We start from the raw sequence: 22,258 nt of genomic DNA on the forward strand, positions 1-22,258 counted from the left end.
AACAGAATTGGGGGGAGGTCATGTAGTGAAATTTTGAAGTATGCATTAGGGGAGAAGAGAGGGCACACAACTCTATTTTTTTCCTATGAAATAGGAGGTGATGATTTCAGCAGGAAGGGGGAAGAGTAGTGTAAAGCAGATGTGTCAAACATGCTTCCTGAATTGGATTAAATTGTAACTGGGAAATATTTAACAAAACAAAAATACAATAAATCTAGATAACATTACTTTTTAAAAACTAAGTCACCGTTGGTTAAACCCAGTTGGTCATCTAACAGCAGATGACAAATGTGGTTACTGAATCTCTGAGGGCTAAATTGAAATTTAGCTCCATAGCTACATGCCAAGATGCCAAGGAATGGGAAAACACACCATAAATGGTACAACTATTTTTCTCCCAATTGCTCAGATAAATGCTGTGTTGATGCACAAATCAAGCATTATGAGATTTATACAAGCAGGTTTAGACAAACCTATGCAAAGTTATATGAAAAAATGTAGCCTTTTTGTTCATATAGCCCCTATCATATTCTAAGATTAAAATAATTAAAATGTGGTTTCCCCACTGAGCCAGGTAGGTGGGCTTGGCCACACTCACTTGTAGGTCACTCCTCAGACTTGTGCTTGACCTGTTCCTAAAATATTTAATTTTTTCATATTGAGTTGTAGAGTGTTCCAACAATATATTTTCTTTTTCATGCATGACAATGCATCCTCAGTCTCATTAGTTAACTAGGTCAAGATTCTACCAAGTTCATTAAATATTAGTTAGGAACTGGAGAAACCTCCTTTCCTAATAGTAATTGTTCATATATAATTTATTAATAAAATCTGTGATAACGTACATGTAGCTTATTATTTATAACATTTGGACTATGAAGATCAGAGAGTGACCTCAAACCCTCACATTAACAGTAAATGACTTCTTTTCATTTGTGAAAACAGTCCCCCACTATTCATTTTCTCTGAAGATACTAGTAAAGGGTCTTCTCAAAAATCCTGTTTGGAAAATAAAGGTGACAACAGTTTCGTCAGAAAAGATCCCTCCTTATTCTTTCTTCCTTGTTCATCTTCTCTTCAGATATGACAAGAAAACAGTCTTTTCTATATTGGGCTTCATAGGTCAAAAATTTTAAAAACAAAAAATACCCCAAACCCCACACACTCTCCCTGACTCCATAGTAAGAAACACTTTGTCACATGATAATTTCTCAACTGTAATTCTCCTACTGCCAACTCAAACTGCCTACTTCCCAACATTCCATTTGGCTTGTATCTACTGTCTCACTGGGAAAGCCAAGTGAAACGTGTTTTACATTTTAATACAGTTTTCTTAATCTTTTTTTGCTAGGTGCACCTGTTTGACAGCTGGTGCAGCCTTTAGACCAGGGTTTAACAAACTATAGCCCAAGGGCCAAATCTTGCAAGACAGCTGTTTTTGTAAAATCTGTGGACCAATAATGGCTTTTACATTTTTAAAAACAATAAAACTTTATTTTAAAAGGTAAAACCATTCTTAGCTCATGGGTCATGAAGTAGTAGGCTGCAGCCCTGTGGTGGGGCGAATTTTGCAGGCTTCTATACAGACCAATATATACACCCCTCTATAGACCTCTTCTCAGAATAATGTTTATAAATGCACAAAATGTGTTATATTGGAGTAGTTATCAAAATGCTAAAAAGAAACAAGTTTCAGACCCTAGTTTAACTCCTGGTCTAAAAGAATATAGACTCCCTCAGAATTAAGAAAAGTGATAATAAGTATTACAGCAGAAAACAAGTGAGATTGTGTGTGTGTGTGTGTGTGTGATTGTGTGTGTGTCTTAGATAATTATCGTTTTAGAGCAAAGATCTAATATGATTTTGAAGCACTTCAGTTTGGTAACTGGGAGAACTTTTTCCCATGGGTAATTCATGCAGTTATTTCTGTGTAGAAACATGTTACACGTCCTCTATTTAATATAGCATCAATTTGACTGAGGAAAGAAGAGAGCAGATGGAATTCCAGGCTCTCCATATTGGGACAAAAGGTCATATTCAAGATGCTTCAACTGTAGATTTTTAGATTATCTTTACCTTTTGACAGCTGAATCACATATAAGCTATATGTGAAAATAGGAGAAAAATTTCCCATATTTTGGAATATGTATTTTCATTAGGTAGATTTCAGTTACAGCAAAGAACACGTATTCTATATAAAAAAAAGTACACAATGGCCATGTAAACATTGCTTAATCACGTCATAAAACTTTAAACACTGGCCAGTACCTTGAAATGAGACAACACACACACACACACACACACACACACACACACACACAACCAGAACCTTTCTCTTGGGATCTGATGTTTAATGAACTGTGAACAGTTTACTTCCTTGGTGCACAGGAATACTGTACCTGTGCAGATGCAAACTGGCTGCTTGGAAACCTGTTGCTAGATTACGTGGTGTGTGTGTGTGTGTGTGTGTGTGTGTGTGTGTGTGTGTGTGTGAGAAGGTTTTTTCGTTTTTGTTTTCCTGCATTTGGAGTCTTGTTTTGTTGTTTTGTCTGAGAAACCCGGAAGGATTTGAGCGCCTTGAGGTTTAAATTTTCCCAACTCTGGATATCTAGCTTTCCCTTGCTTACATATCCTTTGGATTTACTTCATTCAGGGTGACAGGGCTTCCATTGGAGCCCCTGCTCAGAGCTCTGGAGAACAAGGATCTTTGGAGGAAGCTGTGGCGAGTTGCAGGCCAGAGTCTGTGGAGATCCTCCATGTCTGCCAGAAACAGGTGGCTGAGCTGGAGCTGTGGCTTGACAAAGCTAACCTCTCATTCAGAGCTGAAACACTAAACCCAGAAATGCAGCAGATGGTGGAACAGGAGCTAGCTGGTTGTCAGGTAAGGCTGAATGGTCATAGTTCACCTGTACACCAATCACCTTTCTGTGCTCCATGAGTTTTTCTCTTAAAGCAACAGTGTACATTTATGGCTATTCTTCCTCTCTTCACCTTGTATAGAGTTCAATTAATAATGTTTTAGTTTTGAGAATGGCTTGCTTCTTCCGAAAATTTCCTTTTTAGTGATTTAAATATTTAGTCCTCTAAAAATGCAACTTTGTCCGGAATTGGAAAGGGAAAATATAGAATGTGCACATTCTATGTTGGTGTTTACTCACATAGGACATGCTATAATTTGTGCTATGATATAATCTGTTATGAATTAGCACTTTCTGATTGAGTCATTCTAGGAGAATCAGCAATTTTGAGACGCAGAAACTGTATGAAATACAGTGCAATGATATGTAGTAGAAAGACCAATTTTACTAGGGATAAAGAGCTCTGAATTATGTCATCTGCAAAGAGTGATAGCTTTGTTTCTTCTTTCCCTATTCTAATTTATTCAAATAGAGCCCCGAATTCTTGAGCAAGTAACGTCAACTCTGTTTTCTCAACCGTCAAATGTAGAAGTCAGCTAAGGTCCCTTTAAAGTCTGTAATTCAAATAGGTGCAATATTGCCAAAGGAATTCATTAAAATGTGATTGATTATAACTGGCAATAAATTACCTGGAGATTTTGAAGGGCACAAAAATTACTTTTGTTGTTGTTGTTGTTTGGTTCTGTCTGACTCTTCATGACCTCGTTTGGTGTTTTCTTAGCAAAGATATCGGAGTGGTTTCGCCATCTCCTTCTCCAGCTCATTTTACAGATGTGGAAACTGGGGCAAACAGAGGTTAAGTGACTTGTCCAGGGTCACATAGCTAGTAAGTGGGCGAGGCTAGATTTGAACTCAAGTCTTCTGTAATCCAAGGCCAGAGCTCTATCCACTACATCCCCTTGCTGCCTAGTGAATTAATCATATGGCATAGTACAAAACTTGAAGTCAAGAAAATCCAAGTTGAAATCCTGTCTCACACACTAGCTGTGGGACCCTGAACAACTCAGTTAACCTCTCTGAACCTCACTTTCCTCATTTGTAAAATGGAGATCTTAATAGCCTCATCAATAAAATGGTGATAGTAATAGTACCTACCTCAAAAGCTTGTTTTGAGAATCACCGGAGATAATAATATATGTAGAACTTTGCAAACTTTAAAGCGCTCTATAGATGCTTTGACATTACCAATGACATTGGTGAGGGCAACCTTAAGTTAGTTGCTCCTACATGCATGAGTGCTTTGTAAAGTTCTATATGCATATAAGGGATTATTGTTATTTTTTTATTGTTGAATCGTTTCAGTCGTGTCTGACTCTTTGTGAGGCAAACCAGGTTTAGTGACTTGCCCAAAGTCACACAGCTAGTCAGCGGGTGAGGCCAGAAGATGAGTCTTCCTGACTCCAGGCCTGGCACTCTGTCCGCTATACCACCTAGCTGCCCCTTATTATTAATACCTATTGGCAAAATCAATGCTTTTCACAGGCAAATTTTAATGAAACCCAACTGATATCTTCCATTTAGAATATTTTGAACCTCATTCTTTGAAGGGCCTAAAAAAGTTTTTCGTGTGTGTGTGTGTGTGTGTGTGTGTGAAATGGGAGAGTACACTAGTGTATATGTCTGTATGTGTAATAGTGCAGGTAAATAAGAAAAATATTATCAGCGGTATATAAGTAAAAAAAGATCTTGATGTTCATTTTATACAATAGAAAATGAAAGGGTTGATGAACATTATCTTAACCCTCAAGCCAACTTTTAAAATGCTAGCCTTTCAACTCCTTTGATTCCTTTTTAGTGACATTTAAAATTACTGGTCTTGGAGCAAGAACTGAGCTAACTAACACCTGCCTCAGACACATCCTAGCTCTGGGACCCGAAGTGAGTCATTTTAATCCCTCTCAGGTTCTATTTCCTAATCTACATCTCAGCATTTAGCACAGTGACTGACGTATAGTCGGTGCTTAATAAATTCTAGTTGACTGACTAGCTAAGTAATTGGTAAAATGAGGATAATAGCAGCACCTACTTTACAGGTTGTTCTGAGGAAGAAATGTAATAATATGTATAAAGTAGTCAAGTCAATAAGCATTTATTAAACACCTGTTTATTACATGTTTATGTGCCAGGCATCAGGCTATGTACTACATGGTATGCGGTGGAGGTAAGGAACACAAAAAAGGCCAAAAAGAGCCTCTGCTCTCAGGAAGGCTAATGCAAACAACTGTGTATAAACAAGCTATATACAGGCAAAACTGGAGATTGGAGAGGCAAAGCCCTAGCATTAAAGGGGATTGGGAAAGCATTGCTGTGAAGGTAGGATTTTAGCTCCATCTTGAAAGAAGCCAGGAGACAGAGATGGGGAGTGAGAATTCTGGCCATTGGAAACCGCCAGTGAAAACACATCATCAGGGAATTAAATGTCCTGTGTGAAGAACAGCAAAGAAGTGAGAGGAAATGGGGGTTGTATGTGAAAGATGTTGCAAAGGTGGAATCAGCAGGGCTTGGCAACAGATTGGATGTGGGGTGGGGGAGGGGAGTAGTTAAGAATAAAGAGTAAAGAATGACCTGGGTGAATAGGAATTAGGAATTACAAGGAATTACCAGTTATTAGGAAGAGGGAAGTGTTTGGGGGAAAGAGAATGAACTCAGTTTTGGACATCGTTTTAACTTTCAAACATAAAGTTATCTATTGTGGTGGTGGTTGTTATAGAATGACATTCATTATTTATATGTCTGGCTTTTGAGCACATATGCAGTACCAGAGAGGCTCTTTTCAGTACAAGGTAAAAGGAACAGAGAACATTGTCACTGTCCTATTAACAACTTACATTCTAACAGAAATAAAATGGACAGACAGAAATCGCTTCTTTTTGCATTTTTCCTCTTTTCTAATTGGCCTGAGGATGGATATGAAGACAGTGGTGTGCATTTAGGAGTATCATGATACTTCATACTACACTTCCATCATGAGAGATGGAAAGTAACTTGTAAGATAATGAGTTTGTGGAATATAGTTAGTTCATAAAGGAAATTAAAGCTAAGCACAAAAACACTATCAAATAGAATGGGCAGAGTGAACGAATAGATAACAAAGGTCACAAAATTTAGAGGTAGAAGGGACCTTAGAGATCAACTATTCCAACCTCCTTATTTTTACAGATGAGGAAACTGAGCTCAAAGCACTTAAATGACTTGCCCAAGGTCAAACAGCAACAGAAGCCAGAATCTAGGGGTGAGAAGTTTTTACTACAATGACAGGAGCATGGGTCTTCAGGTCCCACCTTCCATGTGCAAAGAAAAACGATTGCTTTGTTGATATATGGAGGTTTCTTCCTCTTAGACTTCTATAGTTGTTATAGAGGATTATACAAGCAAAACAAAGACCCCTCTTCATGCCAAAACAAAAATGTTTTGTGGATAAAAGAATATTTTATTTTAGTCTAAAATAGTAGGAGCTATCTTATTGAACATTTGGAACTGGCTCCTTCTTAAGATTTTAGTGCAGAGTTAAACATAGGCAGCTAAATGGTGCAGGGATAGAGTGCCAGGCCTGGAGTCAGGAAGACCTAAGTTCAAATCCAGCCTCAGACATTTACTGGCTATGTTACCCTGGGCAAGTCATTTAACCTTGTGTTCCTCAGTTTCTTCATCTATAAAAGGAGCTAGAGAAGGAGATGGCAAACCACTCCAATATCTTTGCCAAGAAAACCCCAAATGGGGTCACGAAGACTTGGACAAGACTGAAACAGCAACAACAAGATTTAGACAGGTAGTCTAGGCATCCTTTTCTTGACTCTTCAGTATAACATGGGACCCAGAGAAGCCTCTTGTGTAAAAATAGGTTCCCTGGAGGGGGATCTGGAGCAACCTGTGGGGCCGTTTTAGTGAACAGTCCAGCTGGCCCCATAAGCAAAAAGAAGGTGTTCTGGCTTGGAATATAATGGAGAACTTCCCCTCCATTGTATAAAGACATTTAAATTTTGTAGATGACTTGAAGTTGAGAGGGGTAGAAAATGTGTTACCTTACAGTAAGGATCTCAAAAGGCTTGAACGATAGACCAAATCTAAAAAGATTAAACAGGCTCGATTCTCATATATAGATTAAAACAAAAATCAAGTGCATAATACAGGACAGGAAGAGGTGGGCAAATTTACTATAGAATAGACTCCATAGGAGTTATATCCCAGGCAAAAAACTACCTGGCTCTTATGCTACATTGAGAGATTTAAATCCAGAAGAAGGAGATGATAGGTCCATTATGTGCTACCCAAACACACCAACAAACATTCTGAGCATCGTGCTCCATTCTATATATCATATTCTAGAAAAGTTGGAGTATGTGTTCAGACAAATTTGGCCTGGATGGTGAGGAGCATCAAAACCATGTTGTGTAAGGGTAAGTTTAAGGAGCTGGGAATGTTTATCTCAGAGATGTGAAAGTGTGGGAATGATGGTAATGATGGTGATAACAGTAGTGATGGCTATCACTTACATAGTGCTTTAAGGTTTGCACAAAGCACTTTATATAAGCTATCTCACAACCTAGTGGGGTTGGTGCTATAACTATTCCCATCTTATAGATAAGCAAAATGGGGCTGTGATAGGACGAGCTACTTGTCCAGGGTCATACAGAATTGTTTGAGGAAAAATTTAAAGGAGTCTTTCTGACTCTGCATCCAGCACTCTCTTTACTACATTGCTCGGCTGTAAAGATTATCTATTGCTCGCTGCCCACTGAGTTTGAGCTGAATAAGTCTAATTGGTCTGCCAAATTACAATCCTTCTGATACTCAAAGACAGCAATCAGATGCCTCATGCCCCCAAGACCTCTTGTCTCAAGGCTAAAAGTCCTTACTTTCTTCAGATAATCCTCAAATGGTATGGTCCTCAGAGATGTTACCATCTCTGTGCCTTCTTTTGGCTATACTCTACTTTATATTTATCTTTACAAATGTCACTCAAAATTGAGCCAGTCAAGTCACCAACTAATTAAGTGCCTACTATGTGCCAGGTACTGTGCCAATCATAGTTTTCTATATCATCTAACCAGGGCAAACCACAGTGAGACTCTGCTGTGTATGGGATCCATTTTCAACTGTGACCACATAGCTACTTGAATTCATAGGATCATAGGATTTAAGGTTGGAAAGGACCTCAGAGGCCAACTAATCCAACCCCCTCATTTGGCAGATTAAAAAAAAAAACAAAACTTGAGGCACAAAGAGATTAAATGCCTTGAACAAAGTCACACAAGTAGCAGGACTATATGAACCTTGGACTCCAAATCAAGAGCTTTCATCGATTCGAGCCATTGGCAAGTCCTTGGTACTGTCATGTGGTTCAAGATCAGAAGCCGATATGTTTTCATCAGTACAATCTGCTTTGCCACTGTACTCTAAGGACTATGGGCCTTTCCATCTGACTTGCATACATGTTGTCTCCTCCATAACAAAGTGAGCTCCTTGAGAGAGGGGCTGTCTTGCTTTTTTATTTGATCCTCAATGCTTCAAACATAGTAAGCACTTAATAAATGCTTTTTCATTCATTCCTTTGGGAGCCTTAAAGATTGAGGTGATGTCTTTGGTGCCACTGTGGCAATCATACATTTGGCCATCAATATTCCTGCAAAGATTTATATCATATATTGCAACTACTTTTATATGAAGCACTCAAAAAGAAGTCTATTAAAAAACCTAACAAATTAAATACAATAAACACTTATTAAGTACGTGTTGTATTACGTTGGTCTACCAGGGGTAGGGAACCTGCAGCCTTGAGGCCACGTGTGGCCCTCTAGGTCCTTAAGTGTGGCCCTTTGACTGAATCCAAACTTCACAGAACAAATCCCCTTAACAAAATGATTTGTTCTGTAAAATTTGGACTCAGTCAAAAGGCCACACCTGAGGACCTAGAAGGTTCCCCTCCTCTGGCTACACTATAACTGAACTTCTGAAAGCTTTGTATTACATTTTTGGGCACAAATGAGAACTACTGGAATTTGCATAACAGCCTCAGAGCTATGTTCTGCTCTCAGGTCACCGCTGTTGGTATATACCCTGGAGCATAGTCGGTTGGCACGGCTGCCTGGTTGCCTAGGCCCCAGGAGGTTACAAACCTGATCTGTTGAGTAGAAATACAATGACAATAGCCCACTAGGAGACTAACCAAACTAGGTTATTTTTAGGCCTGTGTAGTCACAGTCCCTTATGTCATCAGAAAAGTACATAAGTTTTCAAATCTTTCTTTTTTCCTAGGGTCCACCTGGTACTTTGAGGCCTTGTTTTGTTTGAAAAAGAAAAGGCTAATGATAATGAGAAAGAAGCTCCTAACAGCTTTGAAGGATGTTGTATGGGAAACAGCTGATCCCTAGCCTTGTTTCTAAGTGCCTTAATTGTAGCAGGAGAGCTTTAGATCAGACGTCAGGAAGGGCAGGTTTGGGGAAAAAAAAACCCCACCATATTAGTGATAATAATAATGATAGTTAACATTTATACAGCACTTGCTTTACAATTCTTCTCTCATTTAATCCTCAGAAACAACCAAGTGAGATTCTAATGTTACTGTTTATCCCCACCTTACAATGGGAATTGTGTGTGTGTGTGTGTGTGTGTACATTTGTTGTTGTTGAGTTGTTTCAATCATATCCAATTCTTTGAGACTCCATCTGGGGATTTTCTTGGCAAAGATACTGGAGTGGTTTGCCATTCCCTTCTCCAACTCATATTACAGATGAGGAAACTGAGGCAAACAGGGTTAAGTAACTTGCCATGGGTCATATAAGTGTCTAATAAGTGTCTGAAGCTGAATCTGAAGTCAGGTCTTCCTGATGCCGGGCTTTGCAATTCCTTCTACTATACCACCTAGCTGTCCATAAATACATGTGTGTATGAATATATATATATATATATATATATATATATATATATATATAAAATGTGTGTATGCATGTATATATATATATATATATGTGTATATATACATATATTCAGATAGCAACAGAGGCAAACAGAGGTTAAGTGACTTATCCAGGGTGACATAGCTAGGAAGTGACTGAGGTCAAATTTGAACTCAGATCTTCTGACTCCAAGTCCAGTGCTCTATCCACTGTGCCACCTCATTACCCTACTGCACTGTTACCTAGCTGCACTAATTATCTGTGTTAGTCTGGATGAGTCACTTTAACCTCCCACAGCCTCAGTTTCCCCATCTGTAAAATTAGGGGGTTGGTTGAAATTATCTCTGAAGATCCTTCTGATTCTAGAATGTATAAAACTGATTTTGAGAGCTCCTAAAGTGGTTTATCAATGGTATTTGAGGAATCTTCCTTTGAAGTTTAAGGAAAAGAAAGTTGCCTTTTGGGGCTGATTTTAGCGAAATCTTGTTCAGAAGCAGAGGAAGAGACGAAAGGATGGCTCAAGGCCCTTTATGTATTTATCCGTTTTAAAATGTGATCAAACAGTCAGTGAATCTGAGGAGAGTGGAGAAGGAACTTCACGAAGAACCGAGAGATGAATAATCAATGAATTTTTTTCTTCCTAGGCCATGTTGACAGAGATTGAGCACAAGGTGTCTTCCTTATTGGAGAATTGCAAAGATCAGGGTCTAGGAAACAGTGGAAGCACCCAACAAGAGGCGGAAATACTTTCCCTGAAACTAAAAGCTGTCAAGTGTAATTTGGAAAAAGTCCAGGTGATGCTTCAGGACAAATACAGTGAAGTACAGGTAAAATAGACATGAATGTATTGATATCCATAATTGATAAGCCCATCAGAAAAAAAACCCTCTGACTTATGCTATTGTGTCAACTCCATGTGAAAATAATGTTAAATAGATCCCTTAGTTCTACAAGTGGTAAGTCTGAATCAGAATATGGACCTATTAGTTTAATTTTACAAATGTGATTTGTCTTTAGACTTCATAGCAAAGTCCATCTTAAACAAAGACTGTTCTTTGAGTGAACCCAGTTATGACAGCATTGGCAATAAAGTGATATTAAATTTGTTTGAAGTTTCAATAAATTTGGCTCTCCTGTTTCCTCTAGTGTTTTTATAATTTGCTTCTAAATGTTATCAACATAAAGTATGCTTGTGATAAAACAGCTGGCTCTACTTTTAAATATGCACATGCATCAAGTACCTTTGGGTTGTTAACATTAAAAAATAACGCTAGGCATACACAGTCCATAACTACTTCTGTGCCTTTGAAATTTATTTCAACAAAATTCAATTCATAAAATGTCTTTTTAGTACTTATCATTAGGCACTGTGCCACATGTGGGGCATAAGATTAGAGCTTAGAACTGTGATTACAGTGGTATAGAGAGCTCCTTCGATGAGGAAATTCCTTTTGCCCAATGCAGGTCATCACCTCTGTAACTAATAATCTCAGAAGGGTCACTGAGAGATTTAAGGACTTGCCCAGGATCAGAGAGCTAGAATAAGTTAAACTCATATTTTAATCAATCAGTAAACATTGATTAAGCACCTACTATGTGCCAGGCACTCTGCTAAGCACTGGGAATAGGAAAAGGCAAGAGAGTCCTCAAAGTTCTCTGTGTTTTTGTTAACCTTACTTGGGGTTTTCTTGGCAAAGACACTGGAGTGGTTTGCCATTTCCTTCTCTAGCTCATTTTACACATGGGGAAACTGAGGCATTCAAGAGTTAAGTGACTCACCTAGGGTCACACAGCTAGTAAGTGTCCAAAGCTGGATTTGAACTTGTGTCTTTCTGACTGCAGGCCTGGTGCTGTATCCACTGAGCCTCCTAGATGCTTCCTTGTATTTGTTCTGCTGCATAGAGGAGGGGCACTAGAACCCCAGCTGCATGCACTCACATCACATCTCAGCTCACATAGTCTCTCTTACACAAACTCATTCTTTTTAACTCACTTTATCCACAGTGTGGCCCTGAGCAAATCACCTAACCTAAAGTGAGGATAAATAACACCACTTATCCTATGGGTTTGTGGTGAAGTTCACACAAGATAATGTATATAAAGCACTTTGCAGGTGTTTAAAACATGACGTAAATATTAACTCTCCTTATTAGTATTCCTCACAATCCCTTACATACACACAGTCTAATAGGGCCCATTTCCACCACCAAATTTTTAATCCCAGCCATGAGGGTACCTGCCAATGTTTCCTAAATAGGCCCAAGACATACTTGACCACAGAGGACCGCTTTGTGTCCCTGTAATTATAGATACACAGCTGTATCTTCCCTGCCATCAACCCTAGACTCTTAACACCTGCCCTCAAAGAGCTGAAAGTCTCTCTATTACTTAAGGGAGCCTATAACCTAATAGGATTTATGGTCTATCTGCTAAGCTTCTTTGTTTTCAACTTCATTTTTTTCTGATTTGTCTTCATAGTAAATTTAAATTCATAGACTCAATGTTCTAGCAGTGATTTTTTTCCCCCTCTTTGCTACTTTGTCTTTTTTTTAATTTAAAAGAAAAAAAGACAAGGAACTTCCTCTTCCTAGTAAATTCATTCAGATGTATTAGCTAGAAGAGAGGGAAAAAATGACCGTTTTACTTAATGGGATGATTTTTTAATGCTATGAAATAAGTACATTAAATTAAATTAGTGTAATAAAAACCACAATAGTTTACCTCAGATAGTTTTTTTAAATTTTCCTACATTAAATGGTTCCATTATTATACAGTTGAAGTGGTTCATTCTGTGTAAGTGAATAATTTGTCATTATTACATAAATATATCTTATTTTACAGCGAAGTAACACTCTAAAGAAACCTTCAGAGGATCAAAAAGTCTTCCAGTCAGACAGATCTCCTGCATTTGAATCTATCTCATTTGAGAGCCCACTCTTTGGCCGACCAAAATGTTTCCAACAACAGGTAATTTTAGCCCTTGTGCAAAATAATGAAGCACAAAAACAACCTTTTCCATGTGGAATGGTCCTTCATCCTTAAAATGTGAAGCTGGTACTGGTGGGTTTGCTTCTGTGATTTGGGAGGGAAAGTGGGTCTATCTGCATGTGTGCCCAGGGTTGTGCAGCTGGTTAGATGGTGGCATAGAATGAGCCTTGGTCCTGGAGTCTGAGTTCAATTCTAACCGGAGACAGGTATTAGCTTTGTGACCCTAAACTTCACCTAATCATTGCCTGCCTCAGTTTCCTCATCTGTAAAGTGGAAATAGCAATAGCACTACTCCCCCCCACCCCCCCGGGGTTATTGTGAGAATCAAATAAGGTAATAGTTGTAAAGTTCTTCAGGAACCTTAAAGAACTCTATGTAAATGCTGTTTCAAATTTTTATTCCATCTAATTACCAATAACTAGTGCTACATCTTTGATGGAATCTGTTATTCTTAGTGATCCTGTTTCTTTGTTCTTTGGTTACTGTGCCCCTGAATGGAAACTGAGCCAGTATCTCCAGTGGGTACTTTTTTAATGTGGCTTTTTTTATTGCTTTTTCCCCCATCAGTATTGTATTGGTTAAAATGAGTTAAAATTGGTTAATATTCATTAAAATGAATAAATGAATATTCATATATATGCTATTTCAAAAATACGATTGGCACAACAAAGCACATGTGTGTTTCAGATGGATCTTGAAGGAGCTCATGGTGGGGGATCCTTCATGGATTATAAGCTACTTATGAGCTAACTCATAATGAACTTAAGAATAACTCATAACTTTGAGCTATGAAACTGGAAACGCAGAATTGGTTAAGAATTTTACTATCCCAGCAGCACCAACAGAATACATAAAGGGAAAGGGCACCCTGTAGATACATGACATTTATGACTGATGTAAATGTTTTTGTCCTTGTTCATCCATAGGCCTTAGAGTTAAAACCAGGTGAACAGAAGGATCTCTTGAGATTCATTGAAATTCATGCTGAGAAAATGTGGCATCAGCAGGACCAAAGGGGTGATAGTAAAACCCAGGACTCACTTGTAAGGTATAAACTTTTTAAATAGTTGGACATAAATAAACTAACAAAAATAATTAAATATATTAAAGCCCATGCTTGATGGGACTTTGGGCACACAAGTACATATGTTTATTGTTGCTTGCTATTTAAATTGATGTGATCTTTCTAGAAGAGAATCTGGTGACATGCAACAAGAGCTATGAAATAAGCTATACCTTTTGGCTTCGTTTTTTTCTGTTGTTGTTCTGGATTTGTGATGTCATCATTGTGGGGGGATTCCCTCTGTGGAGACTCCTTTTCTGCACTGATGCACATCAGCAATTTCTTCATCTATCATTGCTTTAAAGTGTTGCTTTGGGCAATGAGAAGTTAAGTGACTTGTCTAGGATCTCACAATTAGTATGCATGAGAAGCAAGACTTTAATTTAGGTCTCTTGCTTCAAGGCTAGTAAGACATAGTGGTGTAGAGTATAAGATGCTAGATTTCTAATCAGGAAGCCCTGAGTTCATAATCCTGCCTCAGAGACTTGATATTTGTGTGACAGCGGGCAAACAGCTTAACTTCTCTGTGCCTCAATTTCCTCATCTGTAAAATGAAGGCTTTGACTTGATGCTTTTTGAAAAACATTTTATTTAAAGTTTGGAGTTCCAAATTTATCCCGCCCTTCTCTCCTCCATCCCTGAGAAGCAATCAGATATAGATTATACATATGCAGTTATGTATGACATTTCCATATTAGTCATTTTGTACAACAAGACTTAAACAAAAGAAAAAATGAAATAAAGTGAAAAATAGCATGCTTCAGTCTGTATTCAATCAATATCAGTTCTTTCTCTGGAGGAGGATAGTGTGCTTCATCATTAGTCCTTTGGGATTATCTTAGATCATTGTATTGCTGAGAATAGCTAACTCATTCACAATTCTTCACTGAATAATATTACCATCATTGTGTATAATGTTCTCCTGGTTCTGTTCATTTCACTATGTATCAGTTCATGTAAGTCTTTCTAGGTTTTTCTGAAATCATCCTGCTCGTCATTTCTTGAAGTGCAATAATATTCCATTACAACCATATACAACGGTTTGTTTAGCCATTCCCCAATTGTTGGGTATCCCTTTGATTTCCAATTCTTAGCCACCACAAAAAGAGCTGCTATAAATAGTTTTCTACAAATAAGTCCTTTACCCCTTTTTTTGGATATCTTTGGGACATAGACCTAGCTATGGTATTGCTGGATCAAAGGGTATGCATGGTCTGATAGCCCTTTGGACATAGTTCCTAATTGCTCTGCAGAATGGTTGGATCAGTTCACAACTCGACCAACAGTGCATTAGTGTCCTAGTTTTCCCACGTCTCCTCCAACAGTAGTCATTTTCTTATTTTGTCATATTAGCCAATCTGATAGGTGTGATGTGGTGCCTCAGAGTTGTTTTCATTTGTATTTCTCTAATTGATAGATATTTAGAGCGTTTTTTCATATGGCTATAGATAACTGATTTCCTTGTTTGAAAACTGCCTGTTCATATCCTTTCTTCATTTATCAATTGGGTAATGGCTTATATTCTTATAAATTTGACTCAGTTCTCTGTATATTTGAGAATTGAAGCCTTTATCAGAGATACTTGTTGCAAATTTCCCCCCCTACTTTTCCACTTTCTTTATAATTTTGATTTTATTGATTTTGTTTCTGCAAAAACTTTTTAAATTTTATTTAATCAAAATGATCTATTTTATATTTTGTAATGCTCTTTATATCTTCTTTGGTCCTAAATTCTTCCCTTATATATAAACCTGACAGATAAGCTATTCCATACTCTCTTAATTTGCTTATGGTATCATCCTTTATGTGTGAATCGTGTAACTATTTGACCATATCTTGGTCTACAATATGAGATGTTGGTCTCTATCTAGTTTCTGCCATACTATTTTATAGTTTTCCCAGCAGTTTTTGTCAAATAATGAGTTTTTATTCCAAAAACTTGGATCTTAAGGTTTATCATATACTAGATTACTATGGTCATTTACTATAATGTCATTTGTACCTAATCTATTCCACTGATCCACCACTCTATTTTTTAACCAATACCAGATTGTTTTGATAATTACCACTTGCTTCACCCTTAATTGTATTGGGAAGGTTTCTAGCTAATCCCCATTACAGATAATGCTTGCTGATGGTTTTAGATAAATGTTACTTATTTTAAGGTAAGCTCCATTTATTCTTATGCTCTCTAGTGTTTTTAATAGGAATATATGTTGTATTTTGTTGAAGGCTTTTTCTACCTCTATTGAAATAATTATATGATTTCTGTTGATTTTGTTATTGATATGGTCAGTTATGCTGATAGTTTTCCTAATACTGAATCAGCCGTGCATTCCTGGTATAAATCCCACCTGGTCATAGTGTATGATCCTTATGATATATTGCTGTAATCTCTTTTCATCAATATTCATTGGTGAAAGTGGTCTATAATTTTCTTTCTCTGTTTTGGCTCATCCTGGTTTAGATATCAGCACCATATTTGCGTCATTAAGGGAATTTGGTAGGACTCCACCTACTTTTCCAAATTGTTTATATAGCATTGAGATTAATTGTTTTTTTAAATGTTTGGTAGAATTTGCTTGTGAATCCATCTGGTCCTGGGGATTTTTTCTTAGGAAGTTCATTGATGGCTTGCTTATTTGATTTCTTTTTCTAAGACTGGAGTATTTAAGTGTTTTATTTCTTCTTCTGTTAAGCTGGGTAATTTATGTTTTTGTAGGTATTCATCCATTTCATTTAGATTGTTGAATTTATTGGCACATAATTGGGCCAAATAGCTCCTAACAATTATCTTAATTTCATCTTCATTCATGGTGAATTCACCCCTTTCATTTTTGATACTAGTAATTTGGTTTTCTTCTTTCCTTTTTTAAAATCAAATTACCCGATGATTTATCTATTTTATTGTTGTTTTTTTCCTGTAAAACCAGCTTTTAGTTTTATTTATTCAATGACTTTATTACTTTCCATTTTATTAATCTCTCCTTTGGTTTTCAGGATTTCCAATTTGGTGTTTAATTAGGGATTTTTAATTTGTTCTTTTTCTAGTATTTTTAGTTGCATGCCTAATTCATTGATCTGCTTTTTCTCTATTTTATTGACTTAAGCAATTAGAGATGTAAATTTTCCGTTAAGTACTGCTTTGGCTGCATTCCATAAATTTTGGTATGTCATCTCATTGTTGTCATTTTCTTTAATGAAATTATCTATTATTTCTTTGATTTGTTCTTTGACCCACTTATTTTTTAGGATTAGATTATTTAATTTCCAATTGCAGAGTGTCTCCCCAATTAAACCATGAGCTCCATAAGAGCAAGGACTGTCTTTTACTTTTCTTTATATCCCTAGTGCTTAGCACAGTACCTGGCACATAGTAGCCCGTTAATAAATGTTTATCGATCTACTGATTCTTTGGATTTTATCTGCAAAATGAATTCTTATTTGTAAAATGATGGTTGAAGGAAGTAATCTCTGTTGATACCAGCATGATGGAGAACTCCATCCTAATAAAGAATGAATAATAAGAATTCAGTTCAACTAACAAATATTTAGTAAGTATATGCTATGTGCACAGCATATGAAATGTGAAAGAATATATTGACTTATGAAAAAATAGATAGTGGATAAAGGACTGGTCATAAGAGTCTGGAACACCTGGCTGGTCTTAAGAGTCTGGAACACCTAGCTGATACATGCTGTGCTGTGACAGTGGGCAAGTCACTTACCCTCTTGGTGGCCCCAGGCCTCTGAGATAAAGTTATAAAGTTGTTGCTGATGTTTGGTAGAGAAAAGCAGTTCGCTTCATCAATAGGAAAAAAAAAACAAAAAAAAGATGAAAAATCTACATAAAACTATGAAAAGAGGCAAAAAAAGCAGATTTGGACTATAACTATGTAAAAAAAAATGACAAACTGTAGTGTGTACATGTGTACATATAGTAACCTGGATGCTGAGAGAACTTGACCTATTCCATGTGAGGTTAATTTGAAGTAAATGGGGACATTTAATTTTTATAGTGAAAGATACTTAGGGAGTAGAATTTAGTGGCCTCAGAATATTTGAAGGATTATCATGTGAAATAGAGATTAAGCTTGCTCTGCTTCTCCCATAGGGCAGAACTTCAAGCAGGGGTAAAAGCATAGGATCAGAGGTAGAGAGCTTCAAAGGACTTTTATCTAACCCTTTCATTTTATAGATGAGCAATCCAAGATCCAGAGAGATTAATTGATTTGCCCAAGGCCTCACTACTAGAAGGTCCCAGCTATTATCTTGCACAGCTGGGTATGAAATTCAGACCCTCTGCGGAAAATGACAAGTGTTAGAGGGGATGTGGGAAAATTGAGACACTAATGCATTGTTGGTGGAATTGTGAACTGACCTAATCATTCTGGAGAGCAATTTGGAAACATGCCTAAAGGTTACGAAACCATGCATACCCTTTGACCTAGCTATACCACTACTAGGTCTGTATCCAGAGATTTTTTAAAAAGGGAGTGGTGGGGGAGGATGTACAAAAATGTTTATAGCAGCTCTTTATGTACAAAATATGTACAAATGTACATTTGTGTACAAAAATATTTATAGCAGCCTTTTTTGTTGTGGCAATGAATCGGAAATTGAGGTGATGCCCATCAGTTGGGGAATGGTTGCACCAGTTGTGGTATATGAATGTAATGAATACCATTGTGCTATAAGAAATGATGAGCAGACCTGAAAAGACTTACATGAACTGATGCTGAGTGAAGTAAGCAGAACCAGGAGAACATTGTACACAGTAACAGCAACATTGTGCAATGATTATATTTGATAAACTTGGTTCTTCTCAGCAATACAAGCATCCAAGACAGTTCTGAAGGACTTATGATGAAAAATGCTATCCATCTCCAGAGAAAGGGCTGATAGAGTTTGAATACAGATTTTGGACTGCGTTTTCTTTTACAATATGAATAATATGGAAATACGTTTTGCATGACTGTACATGTATAACCTATATCAAATTGCTTGCCTTCCTGGAAGGGGGGGAGGGGAGAAGATGGAGAGAGTTTGGAACTCAAAATTTAAAAAAATGAATGTTAAAAATTATTTTTATTTTATTTTACATTTCCTAATGTAATTTGGAAAAATAAAATATAAATAAACATATATAAAAAAGAAACTCAGATCCCCTGACTCAAAGTCTAGCCCTCTTTCCACAATGACAGACCAGGATAACATATTTCCTCTCAACAGAAGGGTGAAAAAAATTTAAATCTGCTAATAATTAGAACTATTCAAAAACAGAGTGAATTATCCTAGGGAATAGTGAATTCCCTGCTACTAGAAATGTTTAAGAAAAGGCTGAGCAGGTTTTAGATAGGAGTCATTATTTAAGTAGTGAATGAGGCAAATTGGAAGAAAAAGACTCATTTTTGTCTTTGTACTATACAATCCAACAATTTCATATTCGAATGTGTATTATAAGAATCTGAAGATGTTATGGTAGTGATTATTGATCCTTCCATCAGCAATGCACTGATTAAAATGTCTCTATGTTCTTGATACGTGGGATACATGATATTTTAAAAAGATGAACAGAATGCTGCACTGTGTAAATATACTGGTAAAGTGGAAATAATATTTGTATTCCTTGTCTTATAGAGTTGATGTGAGGAAAGTGTTTTGCAAATCTGAAAGGGCTGTATCAGTTATTATTGTAGCATTTAGCACAATGCTGGCAGGTAGTAGGTAGCTAGTCAATATTTTAAATTAAAAATATGCATTATGTTATTCTAATGTAATGTAGATGAAGCACAAAATAAAATTGTTGAATAGTAAGCTGTGTTGTGATTGGAATGGCTTGTGTTGACAAATAACCTTGGGGTTTTTCTTAATATTCCTCTGAGTAAAATTACTTCTAAAAGAACATGCTATGTAGCATAAAACTTTATATGCCAATTGTTTTTTCTACCTTCTGCCTTTTTCAAAAGCCCTGGAGCATCTCACTCTAGAAATGGATCCCCAGAATCAGTTCTGCCATCTCAAGAGCAAAGTGAAGACAAATGGCGATATTTGCTTCAGGAGCTGTCAAAGGAGAAGCTGCCTCCGCCTCAGCCCGTGGATGATCAGGTCAGTCTGAACCCCTAGCACAATGCAGCCCTTGTCAAGATCTGGGTGCCCCCTTTCCAAAGCAGGTTATTTCCTGAAAGAAAAGTTAGTGAATTGTGTATAGCTGAATGGGAGCTCTTTATAACCATCCAATTTAAATGAAAATCTTTGCAGGGAATTTATTCCTGACCTAGAAGAATTCACTCTCAACTGTATCTAGTTTTGACTTAAGTAACTGGAGGTGTTATGTACTCCCATTTCAATTAAAGTAATGAAAGTATAAGGTCCTGACGAAGTTTTAAATATGCAAACAGTATGATTCTTGTGCCCTGTGATTTTTTTTTACAAAATGTAGCTTCTTTAGGTAAAGAAAGGAATAGCTGATTGGCTGGCCAAACTGTATGGCCACATCCACACGCTGCTTACCTAACTTCTGCTGGATTCTGTCTCTTCAAAGCCCCCAAAGGTGTGTGGCCAATCCCCTGGTCAGTCAAATCATTCTTTTCTTGATCCAAAGAGGTTCACACCTCATAAAGAAATCATGGTGTGAACTGTCATGTTTACACATTTAAAACTTCTCCCAACCTAACACAGGGTGCATTACTTGGGAATGAACCACTTCCTTACACCTAGAAACTCTTTTGAGCCAGAAATGTCACAAAGAAGACAGACTGAATGATAGGTTGTCTTTGCTCCCATCTACAGTTTCCTAAGGACGCTAGGGGAAGGAGTGGATAGAATACTGGGGCTAGAGTCAGGAACTGAGACTCACCTTCCAGCCTCTGATACTTACTAGTTGTGTCACCCTGGGCGAGTCACTTAACCCCATTTGCCTCAGTTTCCTCAACTGTAAAATGAGCTGGAGAAGAAAATGGCAAACAACTCCAGTATCTTTGTCAAGAAAATCCCAAATGGGGTCATAAGAGATCCACCTGAAAAATGCCTGAACAAGAACACCAAAGTTTCCTATGGCCATTGTAATTTCCATTCTTCCTGGCTTTCCATAATAACGGTCTCTGTTGGCTTCTTATCCAAACTGATATTACTTCTCACCAACGTCTAAGGCTTGGGCCAGATTTGTTCAGAATCAAGGCTTAGTTGTTCCATGTTACAAGTCCTATTATGTGTTTTTTGCTTTTCCACAGCCAAATATCTCAGCGTTTAGATTCAGATTCCGTTTATAAGGACATGTATGTTCCCCTATTTGTGGAACATTTAATACTGGAAATAAATCAAGTCATTCTCCCTCTACAACTTATGGTGCCATCTGAACTTTTTATTTTAACACTACATAGTAAAATAGGGAGAGTGCAGGAAATTAAAGAGGCGTCATTGCAAATAGAAAGCTTCCCTCATTCAGAGAGATCTACCGCTGACACATACTATGTAACTCTCTGAGCAGGTACATATCCGCATTGGTATAGGAAGTCCCCTTTTCTATATGCTCCTTAGACTGATAAAATCACAGAAAAAAGACCAACACTCCCCCCCCCCACCTGCCCACACACAAAGGGTAGATTCTGAGGACAGAAACTATTTCATTTTTGTTATTTGTTATTTTTTAGTCCCAGTGCCTGGACAGGGATGGGGAACCTGCAGCCTCGAGGCCCTTGAGGCTACAGGTTCCCCACCCCTGAATGCCTTGTACATGTAAGTACTCATAAAATGTTTATATGTTTGAATTGAGTCAGGCATCTGTCTGCAGAAATGATTTATTTACTTTCCCATCAGCGAGACTTATCACCACCTTAATATCTTAAAGAGACCTAGAAACACTGAATAAAGTCTATTTTTAACAAGATTGGCTAGAAACAACCCTTTGTTGTTAAAAATTAAGATTTTACACTTAATTTGTTAAAAGTTATTATATAAGCAAAAACAATGGAGAGGAAAGAGTATAGCCATCATGCTATATATGTACTTATGTGTATATGTATGTATACCATGTTTCTTTACAGATTGCTGCAAATGTGAATTTTCTCCCAATGGTACCTGTGCATAATGTTAGCTCACCTACAACTGAAGAATTGAAAACGTATACTTCTCAACTTGAGGACTTAAGCCAAGAAGCAAATGCTCTTCACGCTCAGGTAAAAAGCTGTATGATTTACATTCATAGTGTATTGGGCGGGGGGCGAGGGCAGGTTGACGACACAGTGGAAAGAACACTGGGCCTGGTGTCAGGAAGACCTGAGTTAAAATCCGGCCTCAAACACTTAACTAATTGTGCCACCCTGGGCAAGTCACTTAACCCCATTTGCCTCAGTTTCCAGCAAATGAGCTGGAGAAGGAAATGGCAAGGCACT

The 22,258-nt window shown here is 37.4% G+C and overlaps 1 protein-coding gene across 1 annotated transcript in view; it reads left to right on the forward strand.

The window, feature by feature from the left end:
* Window positions 1-22,258, forward strand: part of SYNE2 (spectrin repeat containing nuclear envelope protein 2) — a 430,582-nt gene that overhangs the window by 281,807 nt on the left and 126,517 nt on the right. Inside the window, exons 70-75 of the mRNA XM_036734278.1 lie at window positions 2,654-2,881; window positions 10,459-10,641; window positions 12,656-12,781; window positions 13,729-13,850; window positions 19,835-19,973; window positions 21,911-22,042. Of these exons, the coding sequence (XP_036590173.1) occupies window positions 2,654-2,881; window positions 10,459-10,641; window positions 12,656-12,781; window positions 13,729-13,850; window positions 19,835-19,973; window positions 21,911-22,042 (930 nt within the window). The remainder of the gene's footprint in view (window positions 1-2,653; window positions 2,882-10,458; window positions 10,642-12,655; window positions 12,782-13,728; window positions 13,851-19,834; window positions 19,974-21,910; window positions 22,043-22,258) is intronic.

The sequence above is a fragment of the Trichosurus vulpecula genome, chromosome 8 (genome assembly GCF_011100635.1).
Source record: "Trichosurus vulpecula isolate mTriVul1 chromosome 8, mTriVul1.pri, whole genome shotgun sequence".
In the NCBI taxonomy this organism is placed as follows: Eukaryota; Metazoa; Chordata; class Mammalia; order Diprotodontia; family Phalangeridae; genus Trichosurus; species Trichosurus vulpecula.